Raw genomic sequence first — 20,431 nt, forward strand, 5'->3', positions numbered from 1 at the left:
GAAGACAGAAGTGTCACTTCTTTTCTTCCAGACCTTGGGAACCTCTCTTAATTGCCACGGACCTATAAATGTGGTAGACAGGTGTCTGGCAGTGACACTAGCCAGCTCCTTTAGGATGCGGGAGAGCATTCCTTCAGGTCCCCCACATTAATGTGTGTCCAGTTTGTTCAAATATACCCTTAACCTGATCCTCCTCTGTCATCATTGCTCCAGCCTCTTCCATGGGTCTCAAGGATGGAAATTTGTGAAGTCAGGTCTTACGTGCAGAGACTGAGAAGACGTCAGCATTGAGCATCGTGACCTTTAAGAAAACTTCACAGCGCTTGCTGTTGAATAGGCTCTAGAAAGTAACTTCTATGTTAAAAAGCTCATCTTCCTATACTCTGATGCTCCCTCTCAAATTCCAATTAGTGCATAACGGGAAATAAAATAGAGCCCACACGACAGGGACAATTTTCCAAAAATACTTCACCCTTGTTCTGGAACCGCTTTGTTTTTGTATGTATCTTTTGAAATGCAGCTGAAGATAGTTTCCTCTGATGTTCTTGCAGAACAGTAGAGATGTATTAGTTATAATGGGAAACAGAGTGATTGCTCCCTCAAAATAGACCATGAACTGAACAAATGGGAGTGTTTTTGTACTCATAGTGACAGATTAGAAAAAGAAAGGAAGAAATGTATTTTCATTAAATCATTGTTCAATCCACTTCCTAAGATGAAATCTTCAAAATCATTAGTTTGGTTGAACCGCTGTGCATCTCTTGTAGGTATTAAGTACAATAACTGCTTTTTAAATTGGCTTTTCAAATGTTCATCCCTTATGTGAACTCGGTATTCAATTACTTCTCTTGACTTATCGCTGTCACAGAGGCGTACCTAGTCCAAATAGGCTGGAAATTTCTGTTCTCTTTGAGACAGCCTTTTTTCCTATCTTGTGTGTAATGAGAGTTGACGTAGAACTGAAAATCAGAGTGCAGAGACAGGTCTTGTGTTTGTGAATAATGAGAGGAAAAAAAGGGTGCAGGCTAGAGTCCCTCCTAGACATCGATGAACTATTTCTTCATATCCGTCCTTCTCCAAAGTTATCGCATGCATATTGAAAATGGCACTGTTTTGCCACGTTTAGCAGCGTCTTAGCATGGTAAATGTTTTTCCCTGGCTGCAGAGCAGATACGCATTAGAAAGCCCAGTGATTGTGCATTAAGATTGACCCTAAACTGTGTGTCATCACTCACAGAGCAACCAAAACGTATCCTTAAATCATAACTTCCATAATGTCTTTCATTTACAGAAATAGCTGCGTTTCCTTTCTGCAGTAAACAGACTTCTTTTTTTTCATTTAAGGCTTAATTGCTTAAAACTTGACATAATGTCTTCATAGTTGGCATTTTCTCTAACTGAAGGAAAGAAGAAAGAGTTTTGCTGTTTGGAAAGGTGGGCAGCTGTAAGCATTACTCCTCACTGCACTGCGGCATCATAAGCCTTACTGAGAAGTCACCCTGGCAGATGAAGAAAAAATGTATGGTTTGAGGTTTTTTTTAAAAGCGTAGTGTCTAGACACATTCTGTGCCACTTCCATTTCGCTGCCACATCACAAGCTTCACTGATGGTGAAGTCGAATTTCTTCTAAAGATGTGCTGTGTTTCTTGTCTTTAAGCCAACTTTTAATCCATCTCAATAGTTCTTTCCTTGAGCTGTACTTTGTGACCTTGTAAATTAATCCAGCCTGTGATATACAATCCTAAAGCTTACCCTAAATCCAGACAAATAATGTCCCCAGTTTCACCTTTCTCTCCGAGTTCAGTGTATCTATGTTCTGTATCTATGCTGACTGCTCCTTTTTTAAATTTTTTTTATTTTTATTATTATATTATATATTTTATTTATATATAATATAATATATATTATATATAAATATAGAATATTAAATATATAATATATAATATAAATATATATTATATATATTATATATATATAAAATTTATTATTATATTGGTTTAAATACCACAGTATGTTTCCATCTTCGCACTTTGAAGACAAGTTTAAGTTTGAGTGTCTGAAGTTCCTGGGCTCTTGCCTATCTTGTATTAAACAGAAAAAGAAATGACCTGCCAGCTGCTCTCCAGTACCGTATCTCCTCCAGCAAGCTATCAAACGTGTTTGCCAGAGGCTTTGCCTTACTTCTTTTACTCTATTTTTTGAAACACTGGGGTGTAATCAGTGGCAGAGGAAGCATAGGGGATTTTGGTTGTCTGAGTGGAAGACTGGAAGCAATTACGGCAACTGAATTGATGACATTCACGGGTTTTGCTGTCACGCCTGTGAAAAGGTAACCAGACGGTAATAAAAAGATGTAACTCACAGTTTGCACAGAGATGGTTGTCAGGCAGGCAGTGGTCTCTCAGAGTCTCTAGTGACCTACCAGAGGTTCTCTCTGCCTTTTCTAGATTGGTGTGTTCTGGTGGTAAAGTTCAGTGTAATTCTTTTCACCGCACGCTTAAATGGACGCATCAATTCTAAACCCAACATAACTTCCAGGAGCAAAAGAACCTATCATAAAAGCCAAATGTCAATTTTTAGATGTATTGTGAATCTCTGTTAAATAGCATTCTATTTTTTGTTTGCTTCATGCAAACAGTTAAATATCTGTGATGTAGGGGCAATATTTTTGCATGGGATTATATGCAGGATGGTGCAAGTATTTTGCACGACTTATATCGTGCTTAACATTTGTGTGTTTGGTGTATATAGGTATCGTTATCATTGAACTGGAAGAAATAAATTTAAGACATAATATTATTTTATGTAATTCTTTCCAAGTAAGCCATGATTTTTGAATATTACAAAACAATCAGTCTAGACACAGAATAAAAAAAATCATTTATATTCATTCATCAAAGAAATTTTTCATCTGCTTATTTCATTAGTGATACAAGAAGTTTCTTCAAGTATGTTGTTGTGACTTATGCATTTCCATACGGTGTCACATAGGCAAAAAGCAATGATTTGTTGAGAGCAGCCCTGCGGAGAAGGACTTGGGGTGCTGAGGGATGAGAAGCTCGACATAAGCCGACAATGTGCGGTCACAGCCCAGAAACCAACCGTGTCCTGGGCTGCATCCAAAGCAGCGTGGCCAGCAGGGAGGGAGGGGATTCTGCCCCTCTGTTCCTCTCTTGTGAGACCCCACCTGGAGTACTGTCCAGTTCTGGAATCCTAAATGTACGAAGGAGATGGAGCTGTTGAAATTGGTCCAGAGGAGGCCACGAAAATGATCGGAGGGCTGGAGCACCTTCCCTACGAGGACAGGCTGAGAGAGTTGGGGTTGTTCAGCCCTGGAGAAGAGAAGGCTCCCAGGAGACCTTAGAGTACCGGAAGGGGCTACAGGAAAGCTGGAGAGGGACTGTTCAAAAAGGCTTGTGGGGATAGGATGAGGGGGAAAGGGAATAAACTGGAGAGGGGCAGATTTAGACTGGACATTAAGGAAGAACTTCTTCACCGTGAGGGTGGTGAGGCCCTGGCCCAGGCTGCCCAGGGAAGCTGTGGCTGCCCCATCCCTGGAGGTGTTCCAGGCCAGGTTGGATGGGCCTTGGGCACCTGATCCAGTGGGAGGTGACCCTGCCCATGGCAGGGGGTGGAACTGGATGGGCTTTAAGGTCCCTTCCAACCCAAACTATTCTATGATTCTATGATTCAGACACTCAAGCCAGAAGAGTAAATGGAGTAGGTATTACTGCTGGAAATTTCAAAAGAACTTCTTGCAGAATGGGACCCCAAATGAATTCTCTGGTAACACCGGCATTTCAGACAGTCTGTTCAACTCCGACACACGGTGTTGACCTTCTGTTACCCCCTAAGCCACAAGGAAACACAATGCCACTCCAGAATTGTCTCTATTGTATTATCTGTCATGAGCTTAACGCCAGTCTGGCTGAAGCACCACATTCTTGAGACAGGTATGTAAGATACAGAAAATACTTTGTAAGGATAATCAAAACATTCTGCACAGCTGCGGCACGGTGTTGGAAGGACGCTTTGTTACTGGCAATGTTTGGAAGCACCAAAAAAACCCAAGCAACTGTGACACAACCCAATTCTGTTTGTAAAATCTGTTCCAAATGAGCCATAAAACTCTCAGATCCAAGGAAAAGTCTTATTAAATAGTCAGACTACAAATGTTATTTGAAGCCGGGAAACTTATCCCTTCCTGCCTTTTTTTCTAAATCTAACTGAAGCGGTTATTGAGATGCTCAATTTACATGAATCCTTCCCTATTTCCCATTGGCACAGATACAATCTAATACAACAGGCAGTGCTTTAAGAATTAACCATACAGGCTGTATGAAAACCCATTCTAAAACTACATTATAAATTTAATGTCCTCAGCACACAGGTGTCCACATGAGATTAACAAAACCTTCCTCTATTTTTCCACCTCATGATAAAATATTCAGAGTATTTTTAGTCATTAATACAAGTGTTCCTGCACCATTAACAATGAAAAATCAATTCTTGCAAGAGAAATAAAATTCTTATTCTGATTTTGAATCTCACATCCATGCATTTTCTTTACACCGGAGAAAATGCAAGGTCTTGATTGTTCTAGGTAAATAACACAGACTAGAGAGATACAACCATGAGGGAAAAGGTATGCCTATGCATCACTATTCTCAAAACACTTGCAGTCATTTTTTTCTCTTCCAACTCCTACAGGTTTTATAGCAAACAGGAATGAACAAAATTCACCATTCTTCCTTACTTACTGGGCACTAAACCACTCTACTATTGATGTGTTGGGGAACCAGAGCTGCCTTCTGGCATATCTTATCAACCAGTCGTGCAACAGTCGCTAAGAGAACGCTTTCCTCCTTTACTCTGTATTCATATTTTCAGTAGAATCACCTTTAACAGAGTTGACAAAAGTTCTGTAATCATAGGAAACAACATGGATATTTGTTTATTTAGAAGAGGATCACTTTTTGCTTTGCAAGACACTGCCCGCTCCCAACGCTCCAGGCGCCCCCCCGGGCTGCGTTACTAACCAGCAAGCGTAAGTTTATCAAAATCTGGTCTCTGCAGTGGGGCATTTCCATTCATCAGTGTTTCACTGACCGTGCAAGCACACCCAGCCTTCAGTAGCCCATCTGCTTGCAAATCGCTTTTAATAGCACCGCTAGGTTAGATTTTGTCTCACTATTAAACAACTGATATTCATACAGGAAAGGATCAAGCTGCATCGATTTGATTAAGTCTCCTTTTTGCTTCATGACATACATGCTTCAAAAAAAATATAAAACCTGACACTTTTCAGAGCTGGTATCAAGAACTTGGTCTCATGTCCACAATGCAGAGGTCATGCCTTGTCTAGAAAAGCGCTCAAAGCTGTCAGCATCTTCTTCAAGCAACTGTATCTCCTTGCACAAGCAGAGAGGTATCAGAGGTGAAGTTAACTCTACCGAGGACTAAACTGATTACACACCTTGCTGTTACAAGTCATTGTCCTCCAGGAGAACAACAGCTATAGTAGGGACAATGTGAAGGAAATGCAGTAATAAGTTTATTATTTTACTGAGAATCTCAGCAAGGGTAGAGATCAAAGATGTAATTATTTTTTTTAGCTTTTGAGGTTGCCGAAAGTGTGCTCCCTACCACCGTAGGTTTGGTTTGATTTCTCCAGCAACCGCCTTCTGTAAAGCAGCACCATCTGCTCCAGAGGAGTGTTCGCTCTCCAAACTGCTCTCCAGAGAGACCTCCAGTCCCAGCCTTTACAGACAGAAATCTTTAAACTACATAGACACGTATGTATAAATAAAACTCACTCCAAAGGCAGTAAATGACTTCAAAGAAGGAGTTAGTATGACGGGGTGTGGTTTTGCATTTCCGGAACAATCTCTTGTAGCAGAAGCAAGAGTAAGTAAAGGCAAGAACACTTACGATGCATTATGTTCACAGCCTCCCACCTTTTGGGTATCATACTCTTTATAGGGCCCTTTTGGGTGTCATATTTTTAGTTACAGTATTATTAACACTGGAAAGCCCTTTCAGTTTTAAGGCTCTAAATCCACATGCTTATTGTGACAGTCTCGCAGTTGCCACATGGAAATTTCAATAGGACACAACCCCCATTCTTTAATAAAGAGCCCCTGTTGCTCTGCAGGGAATGGAGGGGACAGGAGCTTCTCTAGGAAGGACCTCCCTGGGTCCTTGACAGGTCCTCCTCAGGAGGACCAACACATTTGCCTCCTCACTTATCATCAAATATCTTCTGGGGGTAGCAGGAAAGCTGAAAACCAGTATTTCTTCCTACAAAGTTCACCTTTTTCCATTGTCTACCTACCTGAGAATTCAATATTTATCAGCAGTGCAGTTTTTATACCACAGATGAGTGCACCAATTTCCGATCCGTCCTACCTCACGCATTCTAATATTCATATATTGACTTAATGACCTTTCCGATTTCACTGTTTTCCATAACATTTTGGCAGGAAGAAAAAGAAAAAAAAGGATCCCCTGATATCAGAGGGAATATGTTAAAGATTAAATTCAGCAAGTCCTGCAAAAATAGCATTTTTTTCTGTTTAAAGTGAAACATCACCCCTCCAGATAATACAGAATCAGATTCAACACCTTCAACACTGACTTGAGAAGGTGCAAAACAAGAATCTGAAGATTTGATTTGTTACAACTCTGAGACATTATAACAGTTCAAAAGGTCTCTGTACAACACGGCATTAAAACTTTTATTATTCTAGCAGGTGGTGCATTATCATTCTTACAGACTGATAATCTTCCTTATTATCCCCTTGACTGCACATATAACACAGCAATATGAAACTAATAGTGCCTATAAACATTTGCATTATCAACAGAGCTTGCTATTTAGCCTACAGAATGGGGCACCAGACCAGTGTAACTGATGTTCTTTAATTGATATATTATGCTACTGTTTATGGCTGCTGAATTTTGACAACAACAACAAAATCCTACGTGGCTTTAACCTGTAACTTAGCGTATTTATTTAGATATTAACCCACCTAAGTTTCTTCATCTCTCCCACTGCCAGCAGAATGCCACAGCGGGAGATACGCTCAAAAATAGATTATTATAAAAGAATCCAATCACAAATTATACCACTCTAAACATATACAAGGCTTGTATTTCAATGCACACACAATCAACTGAGGTAGGGAATTAACACAAGTATTTAAAAAGGTGCTGAGCTATTCACAATTCCCATAAGCTGCAATTCTGTTTCATCTTCTGTCACAATAATACTCACAGTTATATTCCTCAGAAGATACCAAAAGGACCTGTATATTAATAAATCTATTATCATCTACCCAGAGGAACTGCTGCCCTCTTTGAAATGCACAGGGGGAGCCTGCAAATCTATCGCCACTTCTCTCTCACTTAATAAATGCTCAGAGTTAATATAAAAAAAGAATAATTCCTACAGGTATTCGACACAGTCATCTTTCGCATGGCCACGCACAGGCACAGACACGGTTGGGGACCCTGTCACACCATATTTAGATTTGTTCATTTATCCCTCCTTACTTCAAGAGCAGAAGCGCGTATCACTGCTCCTGTCACTCCCAAATGATGGGAAGATGAGTTTTGCTTCTGCTCTGAAGAGAAAAAAAAGAACCAAATCTTACTCAGTTTTGTCGTGAGGAGTAGGAGGCATTTTGGTCTGCCCAGGAGCCAGCAAAGCTATGGCCCGTGTTTAAAGAGGTTCAGAGACCACTACAAAGGGAGGAGGTGCTCTTCTCGAGGAGCCTGCCTGCTGCCAGGGGCACCATCAATGCCCTCCCCAACAGAAGGGGAGGAGAGGAAAATAAATGTCACCATATGAGTACAACCATTCTATTTAAAAATAGATTAAATAATACTAAAATGAACAACATCCCTGCACTGAAGCACACTGCAGTTTGCAAAGCCCGCTCTCTATTCTACACAAAAATACACCCATAAAGAAACAAGTGGTCTGCTACTTTAAAACCGACTACTGCAATTCCCTTCTCCTTTATTTGCTCGTCCACTTACCGATAAATACAGCAGAACCTACACAATTTTCTGTTGCATTAGACAACAGCTTTAGGGACAACTCCAGACTCTCTCCAAGGAAACAAACGTAATTCTGCTCAGTTCTCATTACAGACCATCCTTACTGACCTGACATCGACAGTCCTCTCACACCAATCACACCTTCAGGAAACCTTATGGTTTTGCACGTTTTTGCTCAAAGTACAATTACTACCTCACTGCATTTAACGAATTTAGCAATAAAATATATATCATCGCCTCCCTATTCTTTTCCTCTTACTGCTCCAAATGACAAAGCAAGCAGCAAATATTGGAAGTATTTTATACTTGCAATAGTGGGACTCTGGAACCAGATGAAGGTAGACTCGGAGATTTTCTCTAAGACACCCTCTTCAGAGCTAATTGCTATGTGCTTTGATCACCTGGCTCTGTAAGAACTGCAGACTGTTACTGAGTCAGACTGCAAAATTAAGGAGAGTGTAGTGTGTACAAAAAAGGAAGGAATACAGCTTTCCTTGCCCATGGTAGGGTTTGAAAAGACCAGCCCCACAGAAGTGGTTTATGCCTTTTCCCAGCGGTAGTTGCTGAATGACATCAGCCCTGGTTATGTTTCAGAAGCTTTCTTTTTATCCGGTAGCAGAGCTGGAATAAGCAAGATATAGAGACAATTTTTTTTGTTCTCTATCTGTATGATTCTCTAGCGCGAGTTGTGAATGGGAGAAAATATGAAATATAAACCTAAACACATTCTAAATACAACCAAGTTTGTGAAGAGCAAACTTACAAGTGGTACTTACAGCTTTTTCATATAGTATCAATATACAACAAAACAATACAACTCTATCATGATTCATTCCATTTTTTTGAAACCTCTCATCCTTCCCCACGCCTGCGCTAATTGATGTCCGACAGGTTAAAAAAGAAAAAAGCCAAAAAGATAAGCAAGCCCACCTCTCATTTTCTCTAGAGCTTTTTGTTACTAAGCTGCGTTCAAAAGCGTATGGAAGTGAGAATTCAGTCAAAATTACCTTAATAACCAAGTCGAACTTCTGGTGTAAATCCCTATTTATTGGCCGTAGGAGTGTGAGTTCAGCTGTTGTGAGATTCATATGGAAATACTGTGGATAATCCTCAGGAGTACCTGTAAAAAAAAGTCATCGAGATTTTAACAAACGCTGTTTCTCAGAGATTTAGTTAAACATTGTGTTTATTTTACCCATTAGCCATCAAAGGAACAAAACCTAATCCTGCCATTATAAGGATAAAATATTGCATTAAGTGTACATGGAGCTTAAGGATACTACTAACATTATGCATTTAATGTTATGATTATTTCCTTACTCTCTCTAACCATGACGGTGCTTCTCAGCTGGGAATCCGTAAGTGCCTGATAACAACAGGAACCCAAACACCTGCTTCTGGTGGCAATACTGTTTCCCAGATTCCAGGAGATACGCATCAATCCAATCCGATAAGAGGACATATGCAGAAATAGCTTTCACTACAAATTATCTTCTATTTCTATCCACCACATCCCTGAAACCCAGTTTGCTAAACACATACCACTGCGATTTTCTCTCCCCAGCTTTGAAGTACATTTCCCTGCGGTATCGCTGGACATAGGCTGACATTAGTCACAAAGCAAAGAACACTATGAACTGGTTTTTGAGTGCACACATTTAAGGAAAGAAAATGCACAAGGAGGTGATATGACAAGGATGTTATCAGTATGTTCAAGACAGCTGTGCTATTGCTCACAGACAATGCCCTGACATTTGCAATTTAAAGCGCACATTTTAAATACCTAAGCTCTTACAGGCCTCCATCACAAGTTTTTTAATGCATTATCAATAACATATACATAAGTAATAACAACAGAGCCTGACACAGGCAGAGGCAAGAATTAAAAGCTGAAGTCATTTTGGTTTTTGAAGTATACAAAAGAGCAGCAACCGTGCAGCATTAATTGCCGGAGGAGGATGAAGCAATAAGCACAGGGGATACTGTTCCCAACAATCCCCCTCATCTATCAGAGAAGAGAGGCTATACCTGCCTTTCATTTGCATGGCAGAAAACTGGATGCCTCTTCCCCTGCATCTATCTCCTCCTCGTTGCCTTTGTTTTCGCTGTCTGACTTCCCCTGGCCCAGCCTGACTTTCAGCAAGGGAGATGCAAGACCACAAATCTGAACAGAGTAGGGCTCAGAAAGCCAAAGAGTTAAGAAGTGGCATGAAGCCCGGCATCTCGCAGCTTATCAGTATCACGGAAAGTATCTGAGGACACCAAAAATACTGATAACAAGTCTAAGATCTCAAGTCATTTTGGGTCTAGGAACAGTCCTGTGTAGCAGCTGAGAGGCAGAAAGCTCTGCGACGGATAACTGCTGCAGCAAGGACTCGGAGCCCAGGACTTACAGTGTCTTAACGCAGCCATGACAGCAGCACAAATATTGCCATGCCAAAGCTTTAATCGGGTCTAAGAGTCAACCAAAAAAGAACCACTTTTCTGATAAACGATGTTATTATTTTTTCACCTTTCAAGTGGAGTGATTAGAAACTGCTTTTTGAAAGCCAGTGCTGTCCCAGGAGACAGACTGCTGCCCAATCTCATGTACTGGAACTTGATTTGCAACTCACCAAATGACAACCACGTGCTTGATATACAAGGTCTGATACAGAAAAAAAGAGACCGTGCCTGTAACTCTTTTTATTTAATAAATTAAGAAAATCAACTACAATCACCTTCAGAACAGTTCCCTGCTGAGCTGACACACCCTGCATACGATGTGCCAACCTCCAGAGCAATTCCACAATTGTCTGAAAGGCTGTTGAGGAGCTCTGCTGGTTTTGCTTTCACATCTTCTGCTGACAAATAATGGGTTCCTTTGAGCACTGACTTAATCTTTGGGTTCTCTTCACCATCAGCCTCAGCCAATAATTTAATAGTTTCTCTTGTGGATTTCTTCAGATTTATGAGAAATTTGATGTTAACTGTCTGTCCACTCCTGCACACGGACATATTCCAAATGAAGGTAAGAAAAGGTCTCTATTTGAAGGCGCGTTCACTCATACTGAGTGAGGAGACTGCGTTGCACCTTGCCTCACTGTGACAGGTTAGACCATGTTCTATAACCACCTCTTTGTCTCTCCACTCTCACTCCTGGTTCCCAAGCTACAGGGTTAATCTCTTTTTTCCCTTTATATCAGATTTTGTGTGTCTCCATAGCCTGTGACTATCTCTGCGTACACGTATTCCATAGACCCAGAGAGTAGTTACAGAAAGAATCAGTGGGGGTTATTTTCTTCATCACACCACCAACATAAATGCAGAGCTTCTGGCTCCAAGACCCGGGTACCCCCTGCCCTACCTTTCAACTTCAACTCCTAATTAATTAATCTAATTTTTTAAGAGTGTTAGGCATCCAGCCCAAGCTTCAAGCTTTTGGCAGATAACAGATTGCTGTGCTCTTAGGAGGCTGCACATCACAAGGGCTGATGCTGAAACGAAGACAAATCAAGAGATTAAGGACTTAAATGCAAAAGCACTGAGAAAGTAGAAAACGAGGATCCCTGAAGGAAAACAAATACATAAGGGAGAATAAAGATAGCTGTAACAGGCACAAAGTGATCTACAGCAGGGAAGATGAAGCCAATATCGTGTAAGGATACCAGGAAAGAATCCAAAGCAAACAAATAATAATAAAAAGAGAAATAATCAGAGTTCTAAAGCTCTATGGATGAGCTCTGAGTCTCCTGCCTCCAGAAATTCAGCTGGGCTGGGTGTTTGGAGACGTCTAGGGTGTCAAAATGCATGCACTGGTGGGTCCAAACGAAACCTAAAGAAAGGTGAACATGAAGCGTGGCACGTGGTTTCTTTTTCATGCTTTAGCACTTGGAGATGAGATTGCACCATCCGCAGTGAGCACTGAGTGAAGTTGAGGATTTAAAGCAAAAATCAATTTTTGCCAAGGACTGGTCCCAGAGAAAAGAAAGTCTTAAAATTACTAGCAAAAATACCAAAGGGAAAACCTTCAACCAGGTAAATAGAGAAATAGCACAGGGCTGTGATGCAGTTAGCACTAAGGAAAAAAACAGAGCGAGATTGCAGATGACAGAAAGTTGAGCAGGCTTCTACTCCCTTCACACAAAGTACATGCAAAGGGAGGCGGCTTGCTGACACATTAGCTTAAGCCAGATACTGTGTGTCTTGAAAGGTAAGGGTTGTAAAAAACCATGCATGAACTAAAAATAAAAATTCATAGAATCATAGAATCACCAGGTTGGAAAGGACCCACTGGATCATCGAGTCCAACCATTCCTAACACTCCCTAAACCATGTGCCTCAGCACTTCATCCACCCGTCCCTTAAACACCTCCAGGGAAGGTGACTCGACCACCTCCCTGGGCAGCTGTTCCAGTGCCCGATGACCCTTTCTGTGAAAAATTTTTTCCTGATGTCAAGCTTGACCCTCCCCTGACGGAGCTTCAGGCCATTCCCCTTGTCCTGTCCTCAGTCACTTGGGAGAAGAGGCCAGCTCCCTCCTCTCCACAACCTCCTTTCAGGGAGTTGTAGAGAGTAATAAGGTCTCCCCTCAGCCTCCTCTTCTCCAGGCTAAACAACCCCAGCTCTCTCAGCCGCTCCTCGTAAGACTTGTTCTCCAGCCCCTCACCAGCTTTGTTGCTCTCCTCTGGACACACTCCAGAGCCTCAACATCCTTCTTGTGGTGAGGGGTCCAGAACTGAACACAGTACTCGAGGTGTGGTCTCACCAGTGCCGAGTACAGAGGGAGAATCACCTCCCTGGCCCTGCTGGTGACCCCATTTCTGATACAAGCCAAGATGCCATTGGCCTTCTTGGCCCCCTGGGCACACTGCTGGCTCATGTTCAGTCGGCTGTCAACCAGCACCCCCAGGTCCTTCTCTTCCGTGCAGCTCTCCAGCCATTCTTCCCCCAGTCTGTAGCACTGCATAGGGTTGTTGTGCCCCAAGTGCAGGACCCGGCATTTGGCCTTGTTGAACCTCATCCCATTGGTCTCGGCCCAGCGGTCCAGCCTGTTCAGATCCCTTTGCAGAGCCTAAACACCACATTTCCTAATTCCAAACAATACATTTCCAATTGTAAAGAAATTGGCAATTGTATAAGAAACGATATATTACACTATGGCCGCAGTTCAATCCTCTACTCTGAAGTGCTTCACTGCACTTTGGAAGGTGGTTCTTTCATCATGCACTTTGGCCAATACTTCAAATAGCAGACAAGAATCCCAGTAGTATGATCCTGTAACAAGTTCTCTAATCTTAGGATGACCCTCAAGGATATTTAAGACCGCATCTTCAATCATTTTATCAGTATCAGTCCATAACTACTTAAACAAGTACATTCATACATCTCGATATATCCTTTGAGAGGACTATACTCAGAGGTCAGAATGTGAAAGAAAGCAGAAAATCATGGGCTATTAACACACTTGGGTTATTTCTTCATTTCTCAAGTGCCTTACTCTCAATTTCTTTTGTTTTCAGCAGTGCTATGCTCACCTGAATGCGTAACGAGGCTTCCACACGCATTAATCGTTACCTTACTGAATGACCCTGATCCCTTTCCCATGAATAACCTGTTGTTGTTGGAACTGGTGAGGTTCACTCTCACCCTCCCAAGCGGGAAAGACCACTAGATTTGGTGAAAGCAGCACCAAGGCCCACTTTATGGGCACTTAAGGATGCAAGTCACATTAAGTAGAATTGAGTTATTGCTGCAGTGATGTGGGCTTCATTTAAAAGAAACTTTATAGTAGATCCTAAAGACACTGAGAAAGATGTGCAGATTTCATAGGTAACACGGACGCTGCCCAAAGCATACGCCAGGACTTGACTTGTACAGGTGTGCAGGGGGAGGAAGAAAGCAGGGTAAAAGAAGAACCAAATTAAAACTCAGTCAAATTAAATAAAATTCAAAATCATTCTTATGTTCGGTAAGTAGCTTATTCTCTCATTTTATGGGCACAGCTCACCCCTTCCAGTGTTTAAAGAAAGACATATCCAAAGATGTAAAGAAGAACTATGATTAGATCTAAACCAAGGGGAAAAATCCATATAACGAGAAATATCTGCAAGGCCAATTTTCTGTGAAACTATTTAATATTTTCTGAGGCAAAGGCTAAAATATAAATAGCACTGCCTACTGGTGAAGACAAAGACAGACTTAAAAACTAAAAAGAAATGCTTTTGAAGACCCTGAGAAAAGAAGAGATAGCCTCTCCATTGAAAAATCCCCAAACCCAAACCAAATTGCTATAATACATCTTACTGAATTATCTCTTTGAGGTCAAAGCAGACATTCAGACATTAAAATTATCACCAGTTAACGAAATACAATTTTTCATACATAAACTATGAAGAATTTTGCCAGTTATGCAAAGAGCTTTAAAGAAACAGACTAAATATCCCACTAGGACATAGAATCATAGAATCCCTAGGTTGGAAAAGACCTTGAGATCATCAAGTCCAACCGTACCTGTCCCTAACTAAATTATATCCCTGAGCACTTCGTCTGGACTTATGTTGACATAACTGTCAATGGCAAAATTTATTAATAAGTGAAGTCAATTTATAAATAAACCACATCAAATTTGAAACAGAAAACCATCTGGTATATTGACTCCACAAGTATGTACCAGTTTCCTTACAGAACGGTTCTGCTCGAAGAGGACTGGCTGACAGCACTGCATCCCTTCACCTGCCAGCTCCAAACGCAGTTACAGCCTCAAGGAACCGAGCTTGCCTACCCAAATGAAATCTGACTTGCTTTTTCCAGAGGACGCTGACACCTGCCATGCTGAGGCTGACAGCCATGACCACGTCCCTTGCCACATTCCCAGGAGCAGAGCCCAGGAAACGCCAAGTGCCTCGAGGCTGGGCTGTTGGCACCAAGCAGGCTCAGGCTCCTGCGTTTCGCACGCAGAGCTCAGGAGGCGCACATCCAGTACGACGGTGCCTGGTGTGGTAGTGATTCATTTCTACCCTCTTAAAATAGCTCTTACAAAGACAGCCATATCAAAATTACTGTTTTTTCCCCTTCCACAACATAACTATAATATACATAAGCATTTTCTTTTTTTTAATGACAAGCAAACCCATGCAATCTGATCACTAAAATCCTTCCTTCCAACCTCTACAAGGGTGAGAAAGCCATGCCGCTGCAGTTTAACACAGTAAACATGAAACCAGAGTAATTTCAGAGAACACACAACTTTCAATTCCCACACAAATTAGTGCAACCTCAGTCTCTGGACTTTGGGAAGAGCAGGGCAGTTGGAAGACGGCAAGTGTAAACTATCGCCTTAGGCTTTTCATTATCAAATCATACCAGCTAAGCAACTGGAAACAAATGTCAAATACGGGAAAGTAGCAGGAAAATAAAATACACAGCAGAACACAAGACAACCGCCAGCTACGTGGCTACTCCCTGAACTCTTTCGGCAACTGCATTCCTCTCGGGCCAGAAAACAGCACGGTCAACTAAAATACTGCATTACAAGGGAAAGCACACAAGCTCAAAGGCAGCAAAATTAAAGGTGGACGAAGTAAGACCCTTTAAGTTGCTCTGCACCAGAAGGCTTCTGGAATGAAGCCGGCTCTAACTGCCTTTCTTTAGCATCTTTTATCGCTTCTTTTCACTTGTGAATGAAAAATGCCTTTTGGCATAACTATGAGCACAAACACGTCTCTCTCTTGTTGCTTCATTCACTAAACCAGACAATTCTAAAGCTAATTTGAATAAATAATAATAAATAATGCGTCAATCTGAAAAACTTCTAATTGCAATTCAACGTAAATAGGTAGAACGATGAGTTCAAACATCCCGCTAACCACAATTGGAATTTTTATTAGGTTTTCACTCTCCCAGTCAGTCTTTTTCTGGCTGGTCATAACAAAACAACCGATTGCAAGTGATAGGAAGATTAGCAGACACCAACCAACTAGGATGGAATAGAGGATGCCCGGTCGATCAGAAGGAGGCTGGATGTTTCGGTCCTGGTCTATGGCTTGTATGGGTGGAGCGACACTGATGGGATTCACATGTATCTGAAAAGAAAAATCAGACAGATTTGAAACAGAAAAATTAGAAAGCCGGTAGGCAGATCTTTAGGTGTAACACAAACATATCTCACTGAAAAGGAAACTTGCTGAAATTGCAGGAGAAATAAAGCCTCATATTTAAGAGAATACTTACAGCATGTGCCCTTTCTGCAACCAAAATGAAGTAGGCAACATATATTTCTACAGCAATTTCCTTTCTTTTAGATACATACTATACTACAATAGTATCTTCAAGGAAATGAAGCTTGCAAATGTTCAAGTAAATGCTTGACTATGCTTCTATAAATAGTCTCTTGAATCAGACATTTCAGGCATTATCATAGCAGTGAAAACCAGCAAATCTTTTAAAAAAGGAAATAAAGCCAAACTAAATATGAGTATCGTTAGGAGCTAGCGTGGCTGCAATCGATGAATACCTACTGCAAAAGAAATTCAGGCCAAGGTACAGACATTTCAAGGATAGGTACATTTGAAAAGTCTGCATGGACATTGCAATAAGTCACAGCATTATTCAGAAGTAGAGTGATTTCACAGGCAGAACATGGAAACAGAAAGCCGGGAAAAGCATTCACAGCCTTTCATCTTCTTCAGTATTTGTACGCCCATTTTTGCACATACAAACTTAACAGCATTTCTGTACCAACCAACAGAACTTGGACACTGTTCTTGCTTCGAATATTCGCTACAGTGTTCCTATGCCAATATAGTCTCCAGCAGCAATACCAGAGCTGCCATTCCCAGCTCTAGAAGAACAGATTCAGTAGCCTTGGCTGCTTAATCAACTAGAAATGTAGCTACTCTATGAACACATGTGCAGCAGTCTTTTCGATGCTCTTCTTGGAACTTTTACTTGTGTGGGAAAAACGTTTAATAATCTCTGTGAGAAATCAGATGCCTTTTTTTCCACATGACTAATTCTGGCAGCCTTTGCTTTGGAAAACTCTAATGCTCCATGTTCTGCAAGAGAAAACTTGAAATTTAGTGTAGGAATAGGAATGAGACAAGTCCACATTTGACCAAGTTTTGGCACAGCCTTTAGAAGCCCTTCTGCTGAGATTCGAAAGAACTCTGCAAGAGCTTTAGCAATGTCTATCAATAACCTAGAGGGAAAAGAGGTGAGCCAGGAGGAGGAAGCCAAGAATGGAGGCAAGGCAGTCTGTAAGACACGAGAGTTAATAACTCCTCCTGTAATTTTGCATATGTCTCCATATGCTCAACTGCAGTAACACAAGGTATTCTGCCCATGGTTTGCCCACCCACAAGTAATTTCCTACAAGTTACTGAGGTCTGATGAGGCTTTTCCAGGCTCACGAGCCAGGGCTTGCAGCCAGATGTGGTTACACAGCTGTTAGCTTTGGGTGCAGAGCATCTGCCTCCCAACACGGGACTGCTACTCCCTCGCTCTGCCTCTCTGCTCATGGCTTTTTCCACCATCCCCAACGAGCAGGCAAGCTCCTTTGTCACACGCCTGTTCCCACTTTTGACTCCTTAAAAAATTAAACTGTTAAAATTGTAATGAGGAAGATAAGCTCAAAATAGGCATAAGGAAAGAGAGAAGATGATATATTTGACATATGTTTGAATTTTTAACATTGCATAAAAGTTACATGCTGAGAAATAAGATTATGCATAAAACTGTCCAAGACTAAAAAGCTATTTTTAAATTTACAGATGAATTGAAGCACTCTCAGACAAATCTATGTTATAGTTAAAAACAAACCACAACAAAATTTGCTAAGGCAGGCTAGGCTTTAAATTCACCATTACAGTATTGCAGGCCGAGCTGAAACACCGGGGTCTGTGCTAGAGGAACAGCAATGGACCTAGCCTTGTCGCTAATGAGCTGTCGGCTGTACCTGACTGCCAAAACTAGACTAAAATATATAACTCAGACAGCAAGGACATAGGCTTTACTTCCAATTCAAGAAGAAATTCAACAGCAGCATTCAGAAAAATTGCATTTGAAATTAAACAGGTTCTATTTGAACAACTGATATTTTATCCCACCCGGACTCCTCAGAACCAAAGAAATCAATGGAACAGAAGCAAGTTGTATAAGAAAATGCAGGATAAGAAAACTAAGAATGGAATGTGAAATTCATTAAAGTTTCATTCCATATAAGTTGTTTTTTGAAGTACTGTACACACCCTGAAACGGGTTGCTCATAAACTAGAAGATACTGCACAACAAGATCAGTCGCTACCTGCTGAAGTGTTTAGGGATAACTTAAAGCTGTTCTGAATCAAACAGGCTGACCCGCCTTGAAGCAAAGCTAAAGGTACTTCCACACTGTTTTAAAAATCTATACGTAACGCACGTAGTATCATTTTCATTGAAACTTAAATTAGAACTATGACAACGTAACCGTAGAAAGAAGCGGCTGTTAAGTATGTTAGCAAATTTGTAAAAGCGTGAGTAGGATCGTTTCAGGAGGCGTAATATACCTTTCCTGATAAAAACAATTTAAAAATCTGTGGTCAAAACACGCTTTGATCGACAGCAGCAGTAACTATGACTATTACATAGGGACAGGTCTTTCTTCCCTGAGCCCTTTAAAATGCAGAAGGTGCGATGAGGTGCTCACCTTGCCCACACCCTGCTGACGTGGCACCGCTCGGCACCCAAGCTGATGGGCTTCAGGGGACCTGAGGTACCTCCCTGGAGCCCACCTTGCTGGGATGCCCCAGTCCTGCCCCAGAACTGGTCTGCATATCGCTGTTAGCAGCCGTGGCTAGACACCGGCACACCACAACGAGACAATAACCTTCACCATCCTCGTTGGGAGGCTCAGAGAAAAGACGGGGCCTTGCTCAGTCCTCAGAGAGAGGTAAGAAGAAGGTGGCTCCTGACTTAGGCCTCCCTGTAGCTCTAACAGGTGGGTAAACGGTACAAATGGGGTCTGTGACGGCCACCACTGTGCATTAGATCCAACATCCTTGCAAAAGACCACCCACCCATCACTGTTGTTCTCAGTTTCAAGACAGAGAGCTCCATAAAAAGATCAAAACTCATTAAAAGGAATGGAAAACAGATTATTCAAAGAGCGAAATGTTTGTGGGGTCCACCACTGCTGAAGGACACTCAGTTTAAGGCAAAGAGAAAGCATATGGGTTTTCAACTGAGACAGGGTTGAGACAGGGCAGGGCAAGGCAAGGCAGCACAGCGGTGCAGGGAAGGCAACTCGGCATCAATGGATGCCCTTCAAAAACCAGAGACTTCCAAGTGAAGAGCATAAAAGAGTTCACAAGCTCTGGCAGAGGCAGGTGATTAAAAACCAAACAGCAAGGAGATCCAGTTCCAGGGTAAAATATGCAGTAATTTATTTACTTTCCCCCATCAGGGAAGGGATCTCTCAGTTATTTGCTTTGCTATTAATAGACTTGCAGGTGCTCCAATACAGCAGAACACGCCGTCAGGCGGGCCAACTCACAAACGCTAGCACAAGTGTTAATAAATTCTAAAAAATAATTCCTTCTTCAAACGGAACTGTGAGAAGCAGCCTGCCAGGGAGTCTGCAGGGCCAAAGATGATCAAGGCAGAAAAGAAAAACTAAAAAAAAAGCTCAGAGAGAATAAGGTAGTAGCACAATCCCTAATTTTTCTTTTTCTTTCCTTCCTTTGTGTTCACCGTGAAAGGACTGTGATGGGTCCCCATGCCAGCACCTTCTTCGTATGGGATGCCTACCAAGTCTCACAAAATATCATGGCAGGCAGAGACATTATGGACTGAACAAGTGAAGAGTCAGTCAAGTGAAGAGTGACACGAGCCAAGAGCAGATGGTGTCTAAAGGAAGGCAAAAGTGAATCTTATGAACTTGCTGTGCTGTGCTGTTGCCTGCTTAAAAGTGTTGTGGTACCCGTGAAACAGCAGGTGGCAAATGGAAAACCAAAGCCTTTGGGTCCCAGGGTGACCCAGGGGAATACTACCATGAAGCTGGAGGGTCGTACTAGGAGAAATGACAAGATGATATAATAGCAGTCTGCACAAAGACATAAATAAATACAACACACTGGGGAAAGTTTGATTTTCTGCAAAGGAAAATGCAGCCTCTCAAACTTTCTGTGGTTCCCTGCAGGAATCACTGCCACACGGACACCATGGAAGTGGGCAGACTCCCAGCCAACCCTGACAAGCTCCCTGACAAAATACTGTCAAGGAAATTCGCCCTCAATAGAAAACAAGCGAAAACCTGCGTATCCAGAAACAGTTCAGGTTAAGAGAGGTAAGCAGAGCAGGAGTAAGCTTTCAGTTCCTGCAGGGAGACAGAGGAGATCCCCAGAGAGCTGTG

The 20,431-nt window shown here is 41.7% G+C and overlaps 1 protein-coding gene across 11 annotated transcripts in view; it reads right to left on the bottom strand.

Moving 5' to 3' along the window:
- The window catches only part of PCDH15 (protocadherin related 15), an 855,028-nt gene that overhangs the window by 220,916 nt on the left and 613,681 nt on the right, over positions 1–20,431 (bottom strand). For all 11 annotated transcript variants that reach the window (XM_054071964.1, XM_054071953.1, XM_054071963.1 and 8 more), the window contains 2 exons: positions 16,019–16,127; positions 9,072–9,184 (listed from right to left, as the gene is read on the bottom strand). In XM_054071964.1, coding sequence (XP_053927939.1) covers positions 9,072–9,184; positions 16,019–16,127 — 222 coding nt within the window. The remainder of the gene's footprint in view (positions 1–9,071; positions 9,185–16,018; positions 16,128–20,431) is intronic.

Source organism: Cuculus canorus, chromosome 7 (assembly GCF_017976375.1).
Source record: "Cuculus canorus isolate bCucCan1 chromosome 7, bCucCan1.pri, whole genome shotgun sequence".
Lineage (NCBI taxonomy): Eukaryota > Metazoa > Chordata > Aves > Cuculiformes > Cuculidae > Cuculus > Cuculus canorus.